Source organism: Pituophis catenifer, unplaced genomic scaffold, assembly GCF_029215685.1.
Source record: "Pituophis catenifer annectens isolate HBS135680 unplaced genomic scaffold, rPitCat1.0.hap2 SCAF_1, whole genome shotgun sequence".
In the NCBI taxonomy this organism is placed as follows: Eukaryota; Metazoa; Chordata; class Lepidosauria; order Squamata; family Colubridae; genus Pituophis; species Pituophis catenifer.
The window spans coordinates 182513332-182531835 of NW_027256881.1; the positions used below are offsets into that span (position 1 = coordinate 182513332).

At 37.4% G+C, this 18504-nt stretch overlaps 1 protein-coding gene across 1 annotated transcript in view; it reads left to right on the plus strand.

The window, feature by feature from the left end:
• RFTN2 (raftlin family member 2) overlaps positions 1-15622 on the plus strand; it is a 31482-nt gene extending 15860 nt beyond the window's left edge. Inside the window, exons 7-9 of the mRNA XM_070956825.1 lie at positions 4311-4414; positions 11036-11114; positions 14926-15622. Coding sequence (XP_070812926.1) covers positions 4311-4414; positions 11036-11114; positions 14926-15192 — 450 coding nt within the window. The 3' untranslated portion in view covers positions 15193-15622. The remainder of the gene's footprint in view (positions 1-4310; positions 4415-11035; positions 11115-14925) is intronic.
• The last annotated feature ends 2882 nt before the right edge of the window (positions 15623-18504 follow it).

The following is an 18504-nucleotide window of genomic DNA, read 5'->3' on the forward strand; positions in this document are numbered from 1 at the left end:
CATCTGTTCTTTGGCTTCCCATATCCATCTTTTCAACCATCCACTTTTTGTTAAGAGGTCTGGTCCTATACTCTAGTACCGTGATTTTATTTTATTTTATTGAATTTCTATACCGCCCTACTCCCGAAGGACTCAGGGCCGTGAACAGCCATGAAATAAAACACATACATATACAAAATTTAAAATCGAATAAAATGAATTAAATAAATTAGGCTGAATTGATACCCATAATTTAAAATACCCATGATGGCGAACCTATGGCACGCGTGCCACAGGTGGCACGTGGAGCCATATCGGGGGGCACACAAGCGTTGCCCTAGCTTAGCTGCAGCGCGCATGTGTGCGCCGGCCAACTGATTTTTGAGCCTTCAGGGCCCACCGGAAATCAGGAAACAGACCACTTCCTGCCTCCAGAGGGCCTCGGGAGGGGAGGTTGTTTTTGCCCTCCCCAGACTCCAAGAAAGCTTCTGGAGCCTGGGGAGGGCGAAAAACGGGCCTACCGGGTCCACCTTGCCATCGCATGCCAAAAGCGGTGGGAGCGTGGTGGGGTCGCATGCGCGGGGGCCAGGGTGCATTGAATTATGGGTATGAGCATGCGCGTGTGTCCCCCACCCCCCTTTTGACATGCAACTGCAAAAAGGTTAGCCATCACTGCTCTAGTATCTCATTTTCTATTCTTCTGCTATATTCCTTCTTGTTAGCAGTAAAAAGTAGCAAAGTCTGTTCTTATACAGTAAATTTTGTTGGAACAACTCAGATCCAGCATATTTTATCTGTTAAATCCAAATTACATTGAGGACTGTTAACTAGAGGGTTTACTATATTGCCATTTCTGTGTCACATATATTGAATAGATCATGCTGAGAAGCATCCTTCATTTGGATTTGCATATTTTATATTTTGTAATGCAGGATTCTTTGTCAAAAAGTTTGTCTAAAGGAGCAGCCATTCGCTGACAATGCATATGCGCAATCACTTCCACTTGGAAGAACAAAATAATTACTCAGAAGTTACCCCACAAAAAAGCTGACCAGTTCAGTTCCCCAAGTGATTCCATAAATAAGTGTTGACAACTGGAATAAACATCTTTGATTAGTTTTTAATTATATCAGCAATCATTGTACCATATATGTCAGGGACAAATAATGGAGTCTTCAGAACTTTTAAACTTCGATTTAACTCAGCTGATATACTTAAAGATAAGAAAGGAGCTGTGAAATAGTCCAAAACATCTAGAAGTTGCCAAACTCTTATTATTGCTTCAAGTAACTCATACAGATAACTGTTGTAGTGTGACTTTTGGAATTCAGAAAGAGACAGGAATAAACTGGAAAAAAAAATCTCCATTCTAGAGAGTTTGCATGTGCAGATGAAGGAGAATTACACATTACTTAGTTTTTGGCTTGTGTTTTCAGGTCTACACTAAAAATAAAATGGAACTAAACTTAATGGAACTGAATTTCTGTAGGAAAAGAAATATGTAATTGTCAAATTTCTTTCTATAAACACACCAGAACAGCAATAGGAAGAAAAAAACATAACTATACCCAGTGGTGGGATTCAATTTTTTTAACAACAGGTTCTGTCGGCGTGGCTTAGTTGGGGGTGTGGCTTGGCAATCATGTGACTGGGTGGGCGTGGCTAGCTGGTCGCATGACTATGTAGGCGTGGCTAGCTCATCATGTGACTGGGTGGGCGTGGCTATGTGCATAGGGACTACTCAGGGCTGAAAAAAGTCATTTCTGACTGGGCCTCGCACTTTTGACCGGTCTTCGCACTTATGACTGGTCATCATTTATGCCCATTGTAGCATTCTTAACAACCATGTCACTCATTTCACAACTGCTTCTCTTCACCATGGTGACAAGATAGGGCAAAAACGTAAAATGTGAGGACAGTCGTATGTTCGAGGACTGGTCAAAAGTGCGAGGACCAGTCAGAAATAACTTTTTCAGCCCTCTGAGTAGTCCATATGCACAAAAGGACTACCCAGAGGGCTGAAAAAAGTGATTTCTGACAGGTCCTCGCACTTTTGACCTGTCTTCGCACTTATGACTGGTCATCATTTATGCCCATTGTAGCATTCTTAACAACCATGTCACTCATTTCACAACTGCTTCTCTTCACCATGGTGACAAGATAGGGCAAAAACGTAAAATGTGAGGACAGTCGTAAGTTTGAGGACTGGTCAAAAGTGTGAGGACCAGTCAGAAATAACTTTTTCAGCCCTCTGAGTAGTCCATATGCATAAAAAGATACAGCAATAGAGAGGGATGAAGGAAGGGAAGGGAAATTAGAGTAGGAGGGAGGGTAAGAGAGGGAGGAGAAGGAGAAAGGAAGAGGAAGTAGGGAGGAAAAGAAGAGGGGGAGGAAGAGAAAGTAAGAAGGAAAGAAAAGAGAGAGGTGGTAGGTTTGAGGAGAAAGATTGCTGTACAATAAAAAAGATGAAAGAGAAGAAAGCCAACCCCAAACAAATATAAAGATATTAAGATAAAGAATGAATTGTTAAACTTTAAAGAATAAAAGAGAACAAATATGAATAAATAACAATAATTAGAAACACACATACAAACATACAATGTATTTTCTTTGAATAGAGTATTTGGCCGGTTCACAAATTTAAACAGTGTTTAGTCATTTCAATTAAATTTACAATTTCTATATTTCCTTTTTGCCATATTTATTCCTCATCTATTTTTTTTAAAAAACCAATATTACCCTTCATCCTCATCTCTAATCTTAATCAAATTCAATTTTTCCCTTCTATTCTATATTATACCCCTTCCCATTGTCATCTATTTTTATATCCATCCTCACATTGGTTAATTATGTAATATTAGTTGTTTAATATAAATTCAACATTTTAATATAAATCAATTAGTTATATAACTACCTTTTTTGTATATTAATCAATATGAACATGAATATTCCAATTATTTCCATGCAATCCAATTTCTTACAAATCAATTAATTATATTTACCAATAATAATAAACCAAATAATTTCCCCCATATATTCCTCCAAACCACAACTTAACCATTTCTGCTTTCAGAAATATACAATTAATAGTATCTCAATTATTACAATTCCTTAGTTAAATAGAGCTTTTTTTTTCTTTTGTGTTTTAAAATCTTTCCCTAAATTTCCCATTGTTTGCACCTACCTTTTTTGGTGAGGAAAAAGAAAAGAATTCTGCCTGCCTAATTTTCCAACGTTGCAGCAACACAAAGCAGTTTCAGTTTCGTGTTTCAGCAGAGCTAAGGGAAAAAAATCTGCTCCAGGACTCTTTGCAAGGAAGAAGCAGAGCCCTGAGCAAAACAGCTGAGACAAATCAGCTGAGAGCCGGGAGGCCGATAGAATCAAGGGGCTAATTAGCCTATGCTGAAGCTCCATGGGCCAATAAAATTACAAAAAAAACACCGAACCGTTTGTTAAATTGCTGGCTCGCCCGCCCCTCGCCCACCACTATTTATTGGCAATAAATAGTGGTGCGGAGGGGCGGGGCAAGCCAGCAATTTAACAAACAGTTCGGCTGCACCACTGGCTATAGGGTGGCCCTTTGAAGCCCCGCAGCAAGAATTTGAAGTTTTTTTTCCTCTAGCCATCAGCTGGGACTCTGGAGGCAGCAATAGATTGGGAGTGGGCAGGGTAAGCAAACGGCCGGCGATCCAACAGAGCAGAGAGTGAGGGTGGGTGAAGGCGTGGAATCTGCTTTCTCCATCCTGCTCTCTTGCGTCCGGAGCCGGTGGGGAACCACGTGGCAGCCCACGTGGATCCCAGGCAGCGGAACTCAGGCTAGGGAAGGGGTGGCCAAGCTGTCTCAGGAATTCTGGAAGTTGAAGTCCACAGGTTGTAAAAGAGCCACAATTGCCTACCCCTGGCTACGGTAGGCTGGCGCCGTGCGGGTGGGAGGAGGGGCGGGCGAGCCAGCAATTTAACAAACGGTTCGGTGTGCTGCGGGGCCAATAAATTACAAAAAAACACCGAACCATTTGTTAAATTGCTGGCTCGCTCGCCCCATTTATTGGGAATAAATAGTAGTGCGGAGGGGCGGGGCAAGGGGTGGGGCAAGCCAGCAATTTAACAAAGGGTTCGGCCAAACCCCCTAGAACCCCCAGAATCCCACCATTGACTATACCAGAAAAGTATATGCATGTTCTTATTTTTTGTATATTAATGGTTAATAATCCTTTTTTAATATGCAAGGACCTTTGGGTTTCCCCTCCTTCCTCTCCACATCTCGTGGTTAACCTGTGGAAATGCTTACCCTATTCTTACATATATATTTCTGTATCTATTTTTGTTAACAGGGCAGTGAAATCAAAACTGATTATGGTCCTTTACTGCACACTTTGGCTGAATTTGGCTGGCTTTTAACATGTGTGTTGCCTACTCCTGTCATCCGACTAGACAGGTAGATGAAATAACAATTTCTCTTCCTATTCCCGGGAATGTAATTGAATACATATATTAATATAATATATATATTAAGGGAGATGTTTGTGGCCTATACGTATAAAATGTTTTTTAAAAATATCAATGAAATTTCAGCAATCTAATGTGCAAACTGCTGAGTTATGGGAAATCTCATGAGGTTTTGGTATTCTTGTGCATGATTTTGAAAGACTGAGGAGAGGAATTCAGACCATCATTTGAGATTTGCAGAATGGTGGCTGAATCAGAGACTAGCCCTACATTTTTCCTCTTGAATGGATTATTCAGAAACTTGAATTTGAGGAATTAACTGAACAATTATCGGTTTACAAAACAAAAAATGATGGCTTAAATTAGGAAATGTTTGTTGAAATATGAAGCTGAGGACTAGTTGCTAAATACAACAAGAGTATACAGGTAGTTCTTGACTTACAACAGTTCCTTTAATGACTCTTCAAAGTTACAACGGCACTGGAAAAAGTGACTTATGACCATTATTCACATTTATGACCATTGCAGCATCCCCATGGTCACATGATCAAAATTCAGATGCTTGGCAAATGACTCATATTTATGACGGTTGCAGTGTCCCAGGGTCATGTGATCACCTTTTGTGACCTTCTGACAAGCAAAGTCAATGGGGAAGCCAGAACTTAATAACAGTGTTGCTAATTTAACAACCACATTGATTCACTTAACAATTGTGGCAAGAAAGGTTATAAAATGAGCCAAAGCTCACTTAACAAATGTCTCACTTAGCAATAGAAATTTTAGGCTCAACTGGTCATAAGGTGAGGACTACCTGTAAAGCAAACATGACAATAAATGGAATGATTCATGAATGATTCAGAACTACACAGGCAGTAAGACAGGGACATGTGATATCTCCTTGGTCTATGTATTTATGGGTGATATCCATGCTCATCTCACTCAAATGCCCATCTGAGAACACAACAAATAGTTTAGTTATCTGCAGGAAGAAAGCCTTCATATTTGCAAATATCTGTATTGTCTTCCACATTGGTGATTTTTTCCCCTTTTTTAATGTCTGCATAGGACTGTAATGGTCAGCTGTAACCAATAGCAGATTTTTAAATATCTATTTGATATTTAACCATCATTTAGCACAATTAAACAATCTCTCTCTATGATACCTCCTAGGCAGCTGGCCCACTACCTCAGTAACAATTGCTTGAGCAGAGACAGGCGGGGGAAAACCTTTCCATATAATCTGTTGAAGGGCAGAATAATTTAGGAATTGATTCAAGCAATTATATATTTATTTCATGAGAATTGGCCTAGGTCCTGCAGCAATTCTCTTTAACTGAAAGGCAGCATCAATATTCCAGACAGTGCTATTGTATTTTTATTTTATTTCTCACAGGGATAACAGCAATTTTTGAATTCCCTGTTTAAAAATAATAACTTAGAAATATTCATCTACAGATTTAAAAATAACATTTAAAGTGTTTTCTGAAGATGAGCATTTAAAGTTTGAAATGCCTGAATGAAATAAGTGTCCTAGGAGTTTCACCTCCTAGAATTATATTTTCTGCCTGTTGCACGCTAAAGTGATCAGCTGAGAAAAGTTAACAGGATATATATTATCCTATTATTTCCATCAGTATCTTTGCAGACCAAATAGCATGTCTTTCAAGAAAAACAAGCTTGGCTCATATAGAATGAAAGCAAATAGACTCAGCTCATAGACTCCATCCTTATCTTGAGTATTTGTAGATAGCAGAAGGGGCATTAGGGAAAAAAAGGAAGTTTGAAATCTTTTATAACTAAGGGACTGTTGCAGGAAATAGCATTTTAGTCATTAAATAGCTAGCATGTGGTAGTAATGAATAAGCAAAACTGTATAGTATTTTTGGGGTCATAATAAATAGCAGTCCTTTGTGAAAATAAGGCATGCAAAGATGGATGCGGATCATGAACTATAACTTTCCTACACATAGAGGAGTAGAGGCTCTCATCACAGCTGCAAAATGTGATCAAAGTCACATGCCAACTAGCTATTCAGTATGCATACCTTTGTCCATATATGCACACAAACACACCCTGTTCTTTATGCCAGGTTTGGAACTGTTCTTAATTCCACATATACTAATATTTTATTGTATCAAACTGGATTAAACAGCTCACCTAGTCTGAAGTCCCTTGAACTATTATACAAAAAAAGCAATACAAATACAAAACTTATTTTTATCATATGCAAATAAAGAAAGACTAGTCCACAAAGAAAGCAATCATTTCTTATGAACTGAAGATTTCTGAACGTAATTATTTAATAGGAGAAAGAGAAAATTGTACATATTTAAAAGGAAATTAAATCTGCTTTTCTAGCTAGTCTTCTGAAAAGGACTCCCAAAGATAAAATGATTTTCAAATATATCTTTACTGATTTTATTTTATTTATAAAATTAATAGGCCACCCATTTTACCTCAAGATAACTCTGGGCAGCTTACAATATAAAAGATAAAAACTATGTAAGCTAAAAACATAAATAAGACAATACAAAATCCAAACATTACGAGCCAATTAAAAGACAGGGAGGTCGGGAGCAGGAGGGAGGGAGGGTAGGTGGGATCTGTTGTTAATCAACCATCTCCACTGTGATGCTCCCCCATTGGAGCCCCAAGCTAACTGGCAGAGCCAGGTTTGGACTATTGTATAACTGATGGGGAATTGATAATTTCTCACCTTATACACAGGAAAAATATTAACATAAACAAGACATATTACTATTGTCTTCCTGATAGTTTCCAAATCACTGGTGTATCATTCCAAATAACACAACAATCTACAAAAAACGGATGTGTAAAAGTGTATTTTGAGCACTTGTTTTCCAACAATTAGTTCAACCTATCTATTTCTTCCTTTAAAAACATAGATGATCAGAAGGGAAATAACCTCAATCCAATACAATGTGTTGAGTCAGCAACCTTTCTTAATCAGCTATCAGAAAAAAAAAGTTTTTTTAAAAGAGTTAAAAGCTTTCTTTATCAGCTTCTTAAAGCAAGTGATTCCAGCCCCCATTTACTGACTGTGGACTATGTGAACCTGCCAGGCAATTGGATCAGCCACATGAATGATACACAAAGCATTTATGCACAAAGGAATCTGTAGCCTAGAAGCCTGCTTTGGCACATTCATGGCTAAATGGGAGTCCTGACACATCTGGGAAATTTGTTATAAGATGTTATTTGGTTCAGTTTTAAAAGTGCAATCCAAGTTACTGAATTAATTAAATCATCTTTTTTTTAAAAGTACTCTACCTGCCAGAATAGTCTGCTAGCAATTCTGAATTAGAAACGTAGTTACTACTCTCATTTTAAAAATTGAGGAAATGCTGCATTAATTTGTGTGAAACACTTTATGCTCAGTTGTCATGCGACATTGCTCACATTGGTTAAAAAAAAATAACATGTTTTTCAGTCTGCAGTTCTGTTTTTCCCACAGACTTTGAACTCTGACCCCAGTACGCAAGTGGAATATTAATAGCTTTTACTTTCTGCTAAATGCAGAGAACTTTTCTTTTGCATCAGTTCACACACAGTTTGTTCAGAGGATTACAGGAATATTAGCATTTCCCCCAAAATAACTCTTTAAATCCTGTAATTAGAAGAGTTTCTGTTTTCACAGTAAGATTTCCTGTTATTCCTCTCTCTAAAGTAGACCCACCAAAAATCAACTATTGTAGAAAAGGATTTCCCCCCCCAGAAAATGGGGACAGTAGCAAGAAGAGCTACTGGAACTTCTCCCTTCTTACCTACATGAAAGCACTTTTGCTTGCTCAAGGTTTAGGGTGTCACCCTGTGTACCCATGGGCCATAGGATACCACTTTCCAGAAAACCTTTTCAAGGATTGGAAAATCCCAATTGAATAAAGATTTAGAAAAGGGATATTGGGCTATTTCAGGGGCAAATTTTAAAAAAAGCACTCTGGCTCTCCCAATTCTTGCCCACAAGCCTGACCTTGGAGGGAATTGTAAGATTTCCTTTGCAGTGAAAGGTGGAAGATGTCAAACATGGATGGAACAGTACAAATGTTTCTCTGTCTTTAGATCTGCCAGCACGGATTTGGACATTTTAGCATGATTGACATTAGTATGGTTCACATTATCTTTAGTAACCATAACATAATTTCTGACCATAACAGAAATCAAGGTGATATATCCTGTCAAAACAACATATGATGTATTTGATGCATTGTGTCATTTAGTCTTCCACCACATTTATTTTTTTCTTGTTGTTATTCCAGTATGAAAATAAGCAGAACAATAACTATAAATTCAATTCTTACTGGTAAACAAGTCCAATAATGCCATTAAATATAATCTGCAAGAAGCAAATTAAAAAGGCAAAAGCTATGAAAAATATCTAGTTGCAGCAATGTGTTTTCTTCCTCATTTTTTGATCCAAGTCCACCTATATCTTTTGTTAAGACAAAATATAGGAAGAAAATTCAACATATAAAACAGATCCTTTTAATGTACTTTCTTTCCCTCCTTCATTGAAATTCAGGGGCAATCCCAACTTCATTCAGTTCAATTGTGAATTTATCCCCTGACATTTATCGTGTTCAGCATTTTAATAAGGCCAGGTCTATTTTAAAGTTGTTTTTTAAAGCAGCTTCAGTACTTCAGTATGGAGCATTTCTTTAAACTTAAAAGTTTTAGCCATGAGTTAATGCCTTTGATGATTCTATGGTGTCACAACATAAAATAGGATATAGAAAGATGACTTGTTTCCAGATAAATTCTTAACCTCACTTTTTTTAAAAAAGCAGAAAAATAACAGAACTCCCCTTTTTCTCTTGTCTTTCTAATGTCATCCATAAGCATTCTCAATGGAATCCCATGATGTTTACAAAGCTAATGATTGATTGACTGATTGTTTGATTGCCAGATCATACTGTTGCTAATATCAGGCACTGTACTAAGCCAATCTTCTAAATCACTGTTTGCAGAAGAGGTGATGCATTGACCTTGATCAATCTTGAACAAATTAATCCTGGTGAGAATTTGGTTAGTTGCATTGATGAGAAGCTATCAGGAAAAACAAGGGCTGCAGCATAGATGGGAAATCATCCTGGAAGACTATTTAACAAGCCGCTTTGCTATTGTTGCCAAAAGCAAAACACCCACTCCCTTCAAAACAAAAACAGATCAACAAAAAAAGCCATGTATGTGTTCACAAGGAAGTGGGAATGTCTGGAGGGCAAATTTAACTTTTTGGGATGAACTTAATAACGATGAAGCTCACATAATGTGCCAAACCAAAACTAAACAATTCACATTGGTTCTCTGCACAATATGTGGACCCAGATAATTTGACAATACTTAGAATGAAGGAAGCTCTTTCAAGACAGACAGATGTTGTAATAATAAGCAGTAGTGAAATGTAAAAATCGTTACTACTGGTTCTGTGGGTGTGGCTTGGTGTGGGGGGTAATATGACTGAGTGGGCGTGGCCAACTTTTTTTTTTTTACTTTTAAAACGATTTTTTCTACAACCTCTTCGGCTTTTAAAGCCTCTGACGATCCCAGCTGACTTGCCTCATCGGCAGAGGCTTTCTTTTCTTTTTTTTTAAAGCCTCTGATGATCCCAGCTAAGCCGCGCAATCATCAGAGGCTTTTTTTTTACTTTTAAAAGCATTTTTTCGGCCAAAGAAAAAATGTAGAAAAATGCTTTTAAAAAGAAAAAAAAAGCCTCTGATGATTGCACAGCTCAGGTGGGCAATGTGGGGGGCAGGGATTTTTGCTACCGGTTCTCCGAACCACCCGTCTCTATCGCTATCAGATCAGGTGATCCGGTCCGAACCGGGAGCATTTCACCCCTGATAATAAGGTATCTGTATGTGTCATGTTTATGAAATTAAAAAGAAAATGTTAATGAAAACAAAAGCGCTGCCTTAAAATACTCATCAAGATCATTAATTCCAAGGTCAAATATGACTTGGCCACATTACTGTTAGGGAAAGACAAATATGTACTATTTACATTAACAGATGTAACAAATTTGGGCATGACTAGTTCATGCACTAAAGATAAGATAATTTTAGAGGCTGCATTGCCTCTGAATAAATTTTGCTAGTACATTTCTTTTCAATATTAAGAGAAAAATTTGCTTGAAAAAGCAGTCAGTAATTTCATAAATATTATATGTTGTTGTCCTCAATTATTCCAAAAAAATTAAAATATGATGGGGTGACAGCTGACTTAAAAAACTTAAGGGGGAGATTGTTTTAGAACAATGTATAAAGAAAATCATAAGCTACAACATTTAGCATTGAGAAGAATAGCTTTGTAGATAGGAATGAAGTGGCCCCTGAGAACAGGCCCTGATGGCATATGAGATTCCTCCTTTGCTGAAATAGCATATGATTGAATCTGTTGTGACTGTAAGGAGTAGTGTCTTTTTTGCTGGATGCTAAAAGGAAGGCAATATATAAACAAACATGTTAAATACATGCACAACTATGTTTGTTGTATGTGGCACCTCGCTAATTAATTCCAGTGAATACTGTAGAATTGTATATGAACAAAACCAGAGAAAGACAGAATTTTAAAAACAGTTTCTTTAATGTTTCAGTGAAGGCAATCTAGCCACTAAGCAAGTTGTTTTCCTTCAGCGGCCAGCTATGGGGAACCCAGCTGTCCAGATACCTGAGGTAAGAATAACAATCTGAAATAATCCCTGCTTGCTCACTTAAAAACCACTCCTGTGTCTTGCCCATCATGTAAAGGGGCAAAGGGCTCATGTGGGAAAAGGGGATTCAGAGAATTCAGAGGATTAATTGGCACAAGCAGAGAGGATGTGTAACTGTAGAGGTCAACTGTTTCCCTTGAATGTGTTTTCTTTCCTTTTCTTCCTTGAGTTTGCTGCTATACAAAATGCGAGGTGTATATACCGTGTTTCCCTGAAAATAAGACTCTGTCTTATATTTTTTTGAACCCTGAAATAAGTGCTTGGCCTTATTGCCATGGGCTCAAAAGCCCGATTGGGTTTATTATCAGGGGATGTCTTATTTTGGGGGAAACAGGGCATATATATTTATAAAATCTAACTTCCTCTTGTTTATCCTGCAAAACTATCTGAAGCTCTTAGGCATGCCTGAGTCTGCAATACCTATAAGACAATATGTGAAAGAACTCCATTATTGCTGAAAGCAATTCTTTTTTCCACACCATTATAAAGAGCACATTGTGTAGAGTTATGCAATTACTAGGATGAGCTATGTGACAAATTGTTATCCATTTCCTTGTAAGATAAATAGAACATTGAAAATGAAAGATTCAGAATACTTTGCCAAAGTGATGTCCTTGGATGATCTTTTGCCTGTTTCCTTATGCACTCTGTCCATTATTCAGCTTTTTTAGCAGGATGTGGTGAAACTAGTAACTGTTTTATTTCTGGCTTGCAGTCACGGTCTCTGTGTAGAGTTCCTAAGGGTCAAGAACTGATTAACATTTTTTTCTTACAAGGCATCTCGCTGCATATTCCTCTGTCCTCTGTACTGCCACATCCAATCCCACTCCCTTAAATCTTTTTGGAAGCCAAGTTGCCTATAGAATGAATATTGTATTTTGAGATTTGGCATTGTTAGTTTATCTCATGAAAAAAAAAAGAATCAAAGGAAAGAGCCACAAAGGACTGTTAATGATCAATTGTTTTCTTTGCTCATTTTCTCTTTTCTTCCCTAAAGCAGTCTTGGCAACAAGTTACTAAAAATGCCTAGTCTGAAAGTTTAAAAAAAAAAGGGGGGGGAAGGAGGAAAATACAAGTTGATGACATGTTTTCATACTTAGTCTGGACACCAAAGAAACAGAAAACTGAATATGAGAAAGTTTAGCAGAATACATTTTTAAGAGGTTGCATTTTTCAAATGCAGGGCAAGCATGACTTAAATTCTTAGAGCCATTCATTCATTTCAGCAATCACTTCCCCAGGGCAGCCCCCTCCCTTCTCAAACTTCTTTTGAAAGGCTTTCCTGAAGAGGGTGAGCTATTATGCTAAGCATGTTTCATGAAGGAGGCCTTCATTTCTTTAAAAATTTTCTTTCTCCTGATTTTAAAATTATATTTCTTGGGGTTGGAAGCAAAGGAAATTATAACAGATGGAAGAGACAGGAAAGGAGTTAACATGCCACATTTTTGTAGATCAAATCCATTGTTTCAGAAAAGAAATACAAAAGATTTTCAGAAACTTTTATTCCTAGAATGTCTCAATGAAGTATTTCTTTCTAATTAGTTTTAATTTACAGCAATAGCAATAGCAATAGCACTTACAGTATGCTTCATAGTGTTTTACAGCACTCTCTGACAGTTTACAATGTGAGCACATTGTGTCAAAATATTCATGAACTGGATAGACATGGCAACAGGTCAGCCATTGGGGACTGGCTGGAATAGGACATGGTAATAAGGTCAGCCAATGTATAGGCATAGCAACTAAGTCAGCCAATGAGGGCTGCTTAGAAATCTGCTGTTGGTATTGTAAATTTACTTTATGTGTTATTATGTATATAAAGAAGTTAATGAATCTTGTTGCATCAACCTGCCTGTGTGTGCTTTCTGGATTTGATTTTTGCAACAAACTCTGACACATTGCCCCAACAATGTGGGACTTCATTTTACGACTTCAGAAGGATGGAAGGTTGAATCAAACTTGAACCAGTCAGGATCGACCTCCTGGCAGTGGAATGCAGTTAGCCTGCAATACTGCATTCTAACCACTGCACCACCATGGTTCTAATCTAAACAGACTAAGGTTTTGATTTGCTGAGCAATATCACATCACAATTGTCTCCATTAATTGTCAGTGCTGAGACTAAACTTTACAATATTTGGACTTAAAAATATAATACACTAAGCATACAGTTACCACTGTAAAAAAACCCTACTTGATTAAAACAAGTTTATAAATCTATAATATTGTACTACTCATTTAATGTATTAATTGTTAAGCTTTTTCTTACAAAAATATTTGTTTCTAAATCACTGAATTAACTGTATTATGAGAGTAACAAGAGATTAAAGGACCATTAAAAACATTTGATCAAGAAATTTGGGAATTAGTATTTCAGTTTCAGTTAGTAATACTAAATATACAAAATAGTGGCCTTTGGGAACTGTATCTTAAAAGGTAAAAGGTTAAAAAAAACTCTCCATAAGACTAGGAATCAAACATTTAAACTGAACAACATAAGTGTGTTCCTGTTTCAATGCATCAAAATTTTAATTTATTGTTTTAGATTTAAATTGAGGGTACAATCATCAAAGTTGCTATTTTGCTCTTAAAAATATTCACGTATGTATATAATGATGCTGTTTAATTATAAATCACAGTGTTGTGATATGCAATTCAAAGACATTTTCCAAATCAGACTTCACTTTATGCAAAAAAAAAAAAGGGTGTGTGTGATTTGCTAAAATAACTTGGAGTGAACAAGAATACTGTTTGAAAACCTTGTACAGCAGTAGCTCAGGAAGTAGCATGACCTAGCCAATCTTGTCTTGGATCAGACCAGGGGTGAAATCCAGCAGGTTCTGACAGGTTCTGGAGAACCAGTAGCGAAAATTTTGAGCTGTTCAGAGAACCGGCAAATACCACCTCTGGCTGGCCCCCGAGTGGGGTGGGAATGGGAATTTTGCAGTATCCTTCCCCTGGAGTGGGGTGGGAATGGAGATTTTGCAGTATCCTTCCCCTGCCACGCCCACCAAGCCAAGCCACACCCACAGAATCAGTAGTAAAAAAAAAATGGATTTCACCACTGGATCAGACCCTAAATAACATCAACCCTGATTTATACTTGAACGAGAGATTAGGGAATCCCAAGGCTGTATCCTAAACAGAGAAGTTGAAAAACATCTCACAAAAGCCTGTAAGGTTGGTAATAAAGTAGTATGGGCATGAAGTCAGTAGGAATCAAGTTCACTATGAAAGAATCTTTACACTGTATACTAACACTGGAAGCTTAATTTAGAGTTTTATTTAAAAATCCTCCTAATAAGTTACCCCTTGGCAATTATTATTGTTAGGTCAAAATGAGAACAAGCCTTGTTTAATGTATACAAAACAGGACTAGGTTAAGGATCCAGTAGCACTTGGGTTTCTATATTGGAGTGCCAGATTTATAGCCTGTTGAATTAATGGTTGATTCCAACTACAGGATAGGAATGCGGTGCAGACACTGGCAGAATCCTCTCTATTCAACATCTAAAATCTTTTCAATCTCCTGGGAACTTGGCAAGGCTCTGTGTTGGCTATACATAATTATGAAGACAGGGATAAGGAACTACATTTCATAATTGGATTTGGTTGTAGAAATACACAATAGATGTCAAAGCTTGCTTTGTAAAAACAGCCAGTGTGTGAAAAAAAAAATCTAAATTCAACTTCCACCCAGCCATTCTAAAATCCAGCTCATATTCAGAATGATCCCTGCCTATATCAACTATAAATTAAGTTCTTTATTTCAGAAAAAAACTACTAAGCAATTTGGAGAAGAAAAGTTGAACATAAGAAGTGGAAAAATTGGATCAGACACAGCTACTTCTCAGCCTGTCCAGCACATGCAACCTACAGAGGAATTCCATATAGCACCTTCTCCAGAGTGTTGGCCCAAGGATGAATCTGCCCAGTATGGAAGCTTCTCTGCATTCAAGAGCAGTGATGGCATGCTTAGAGAACTGGAGGAAGGACAGTTTGACCAAGAAGATGGAGTCACTCAGGTTACTTGTATGTGACCAGAAAATTACTAAGAGGAACCTATAGGTATTTTTAATGTAAAAATGTAATATTTTATTAATATGCATAGGCATAATTGTTTGTTTCCTCAGCCAAATAGGTATATGTTGGAGTCGTTTTTGCCAACTGCGTTGAGGAATCTATGGAACTATTTCTATTGAATTTATAGAATTATTAACTTGTACATTAGGTCAATTGTATTAGTATGTTACATTCCTAGAACAACGCTATAAACTGCTGGTGGCCCTCTTTGCAATCTTCCTGGCAACTGGAAAGGAAACGGCTATAGACAAGCTGTTGACTTTTGCCCTGTTGGAAAGCATAACCTTTTCTACAGTGTGACAATATGATGCAATAATACTACTATACCATTATAAACATAACAAGGATTAAGAATAAATTAAAATGGTTTCTAAACAACTGTGTCATTACTGAGCTTTACTTTTACTCTCATTGTTTTTAAAATACTAAAATTCAAATGGTGATCATAAAACCTTTTGCTGAAATATCTGAGTTCTTTGTAACATGAGATTGTTGAGAAGTTGAAGAAATAAAGTTTTGCCCAAATGCCTCTAGATTCTGTCCTGGGAAGGCATGAGAGAGCTGTTCTGTGAAGCTAATTATTCATTTTAAATGTATTTTTTCATATCTGACTTCATTTTTAAAAAAGAATGTATTGCTTCAGTCTGGGGAAGGAAAAATGACCAGAGCAGGCAGAAAGGGAATTTAACTGCTGGTATTTTGTCTGTATGAATCCTCGCTTGAGGAATTTTCCTTAGAAATACACCAGGGAAGAAAACTATATGAGTTCTCTGTGCTCTGGACACAACCTATCAGCCCCTTTACCACTTAACATGATTTTCAATTTACTTCTGCTATTTTTATTATATTTGAATAAATGATAGCCTAATCAAGGAACTTTCTTCATTGAAAGCAGACCATGTATCCCTGTCCTGATATTAGATCTGAGAAAAATGGTCTCTATTTCCCATCTGCAATGGGGCCACTTTGAAAACAGGTGGACAAATTCCAGTCTTTCCTATACTCCTGGCCATCTGCTGCTGTAATCACCGAGTAGGAATTTGTCCGACATAGCCAGAGTCAGCTGCTCACTCCAGCATTAGACCATATTCTTTTTTTCAGCAAATGCTTACAGCTGACTTCCCAACTGTGTTAAATTAGATTAAAACATTCCTGAGTGGACATATGCTTTAGGCAGAGTGCCACTATGCCAAACATTCATCTAAACCTCCACATGAACCTCAGCTGGCATGGTCAGAACGTTAAGGATCAAATGTTGCTTTAAAATATACTGATCCCTTTCTATCATCAAACTGCACAAGTACAGTAACAGTAACACAAGTGTTACAGTAACACAAATCCAACATTAGGATTAGGATTGAAATTTTGCATGGCAATTACAAACTTGAAGGTAAAGCAGTTAAGACATTCCTATATACCAGAGCAACCGCTTATAAGTCTGTGAGGTTGTCCGAGCTTGTGGGTTGGTCAGAAAATGAACCTTCACCCTCATCTTACACCTGAGGTACAGATATTTGCCACTATTATAAAGTCTGTTTCCAGGAGCATCTTCTTTTTACTGGAGAATCAGATAGTATCTTTATAAAAAAAATAACTCCTAAACCGATAACAATATATTGTTTTCATTATTCTAATCAGCGGATATTTTAAATAAAACTCCAACAATACAATCTTATTTATAATTGCTCAAAACTAAATCCCACTATGCTGAGGAGTTTTATTTCTAATACCTAGAAATATAGGCTCAATTGAGGACAATATCAAACCTTAAGGAGGAAAACATTGAATTCTACTAGAAATATAGAAAGAAAACAAAAACTACAAAAGAACTTAGCAGCAAGTACTGCATCCATTGCAGGTGCATATTTCTCACTTCCTTAAAAGTCTGAAGAGAGGTGGTTTTGGCCTTGAGGTAATAATTCTTAACTGCTGCCTTCAAGCAAGAGGAAGTGATCAAGATATCATCAGCTGGCACCCAACAACACTTCTGTTTGTTTTGGGATAGTTTCACCATGCTCAGCTTTAGAAGCCATTTTGTGAAAGCACATGCCCCTGCACAGCAAGTATTTTATGGTTCACCTATAATGTATGCTGTATTTTAAATTCCAAAAGTTCTTCTCAAAAGTAGTCAACGATTGCCTTAAATTTTCTCCAATTGGAAACAGCTCAGCTGTCTGTTAAGGGAAGACTTGGGCTATCCAGAATCAGAAATGGGATTCACTATGAGGTTAAAATTATTTTGAAACAATTACCACCTAAAGATCACACTATCCTTTAAGTCTACAATGGCATAATTACAGCACTAGGTTTCAATCATTCTGGGTATTTACAGTATTTATTTAGTTGTATTTGATTTCCATATGCGCCCATCAAAATGAGTGATTTTGGGAGGCCTATATCATAAAACGTAATTTTTTAAAAAACCAATACAAAATAAAGATACATGGTTGCTGAGTAGAACTATTATCATGGCGATAATACTTCCAAGAAATGGGCCCCCTAACTCACTTGAAGTTCCAGACCCAGGCACACAACCAAGTCTTCATGGCCTTACAAAAAGGGTCGGGGTAATTCTGATCTGTGAAGGGAGAATGAGGTCATCAGCCGCCTGGGAAAGCCAAGGGAAATCTTCAAAACCATTATAAAGCTAAAGTTAGAATTTTTGGGACATGTGATGCCACACCTGGAAAAATACGGCATACTTCACTTAATTCTCCAAGGAAAGATTGAAGGCAAACGAGGTCCAGGCAGAACACTATGGCTTCAAAATCTAAGGAACTGGTTTGGACAAAACTCAGCAGCACTTTTTTGTGTGGCTACTGATAAAAATAGGATCACCAACATCCGATGACGGATATGGCACAAGGAGGAGGGAAAATATTCTAGAAAGCAGGGACTACAGCAGAGAAGGAATGTCTCCTGGTCTCCATCATCTGACATTCCTTAGCTAATGAGACCTGTAACAGACCCAACCTACCAGAACAAATTGGACTGGTAAAAACAATTAACAGAAGACGGTCCCTTAAGTAACCCATCCCTAAGCCATAAAGAACTTTAAAAATGATGTGGAATGTAGGAGGGATGCAGCCCAAAGAGGCAGCAAAACATGGACTCTGGTCGGAAGAGGGAAAAAGTTGTCTATAGTAATGCAAGTGTTGCTTTAGTTTAGCAAGATTTCTGTCTATATGTGAGGAACAATAAAGGAAACTACTCAGAAGTAACATGTCTTTCTTGGGTTTTTTGGGGGGTGGGTGGGGTGGGGGGCTAAC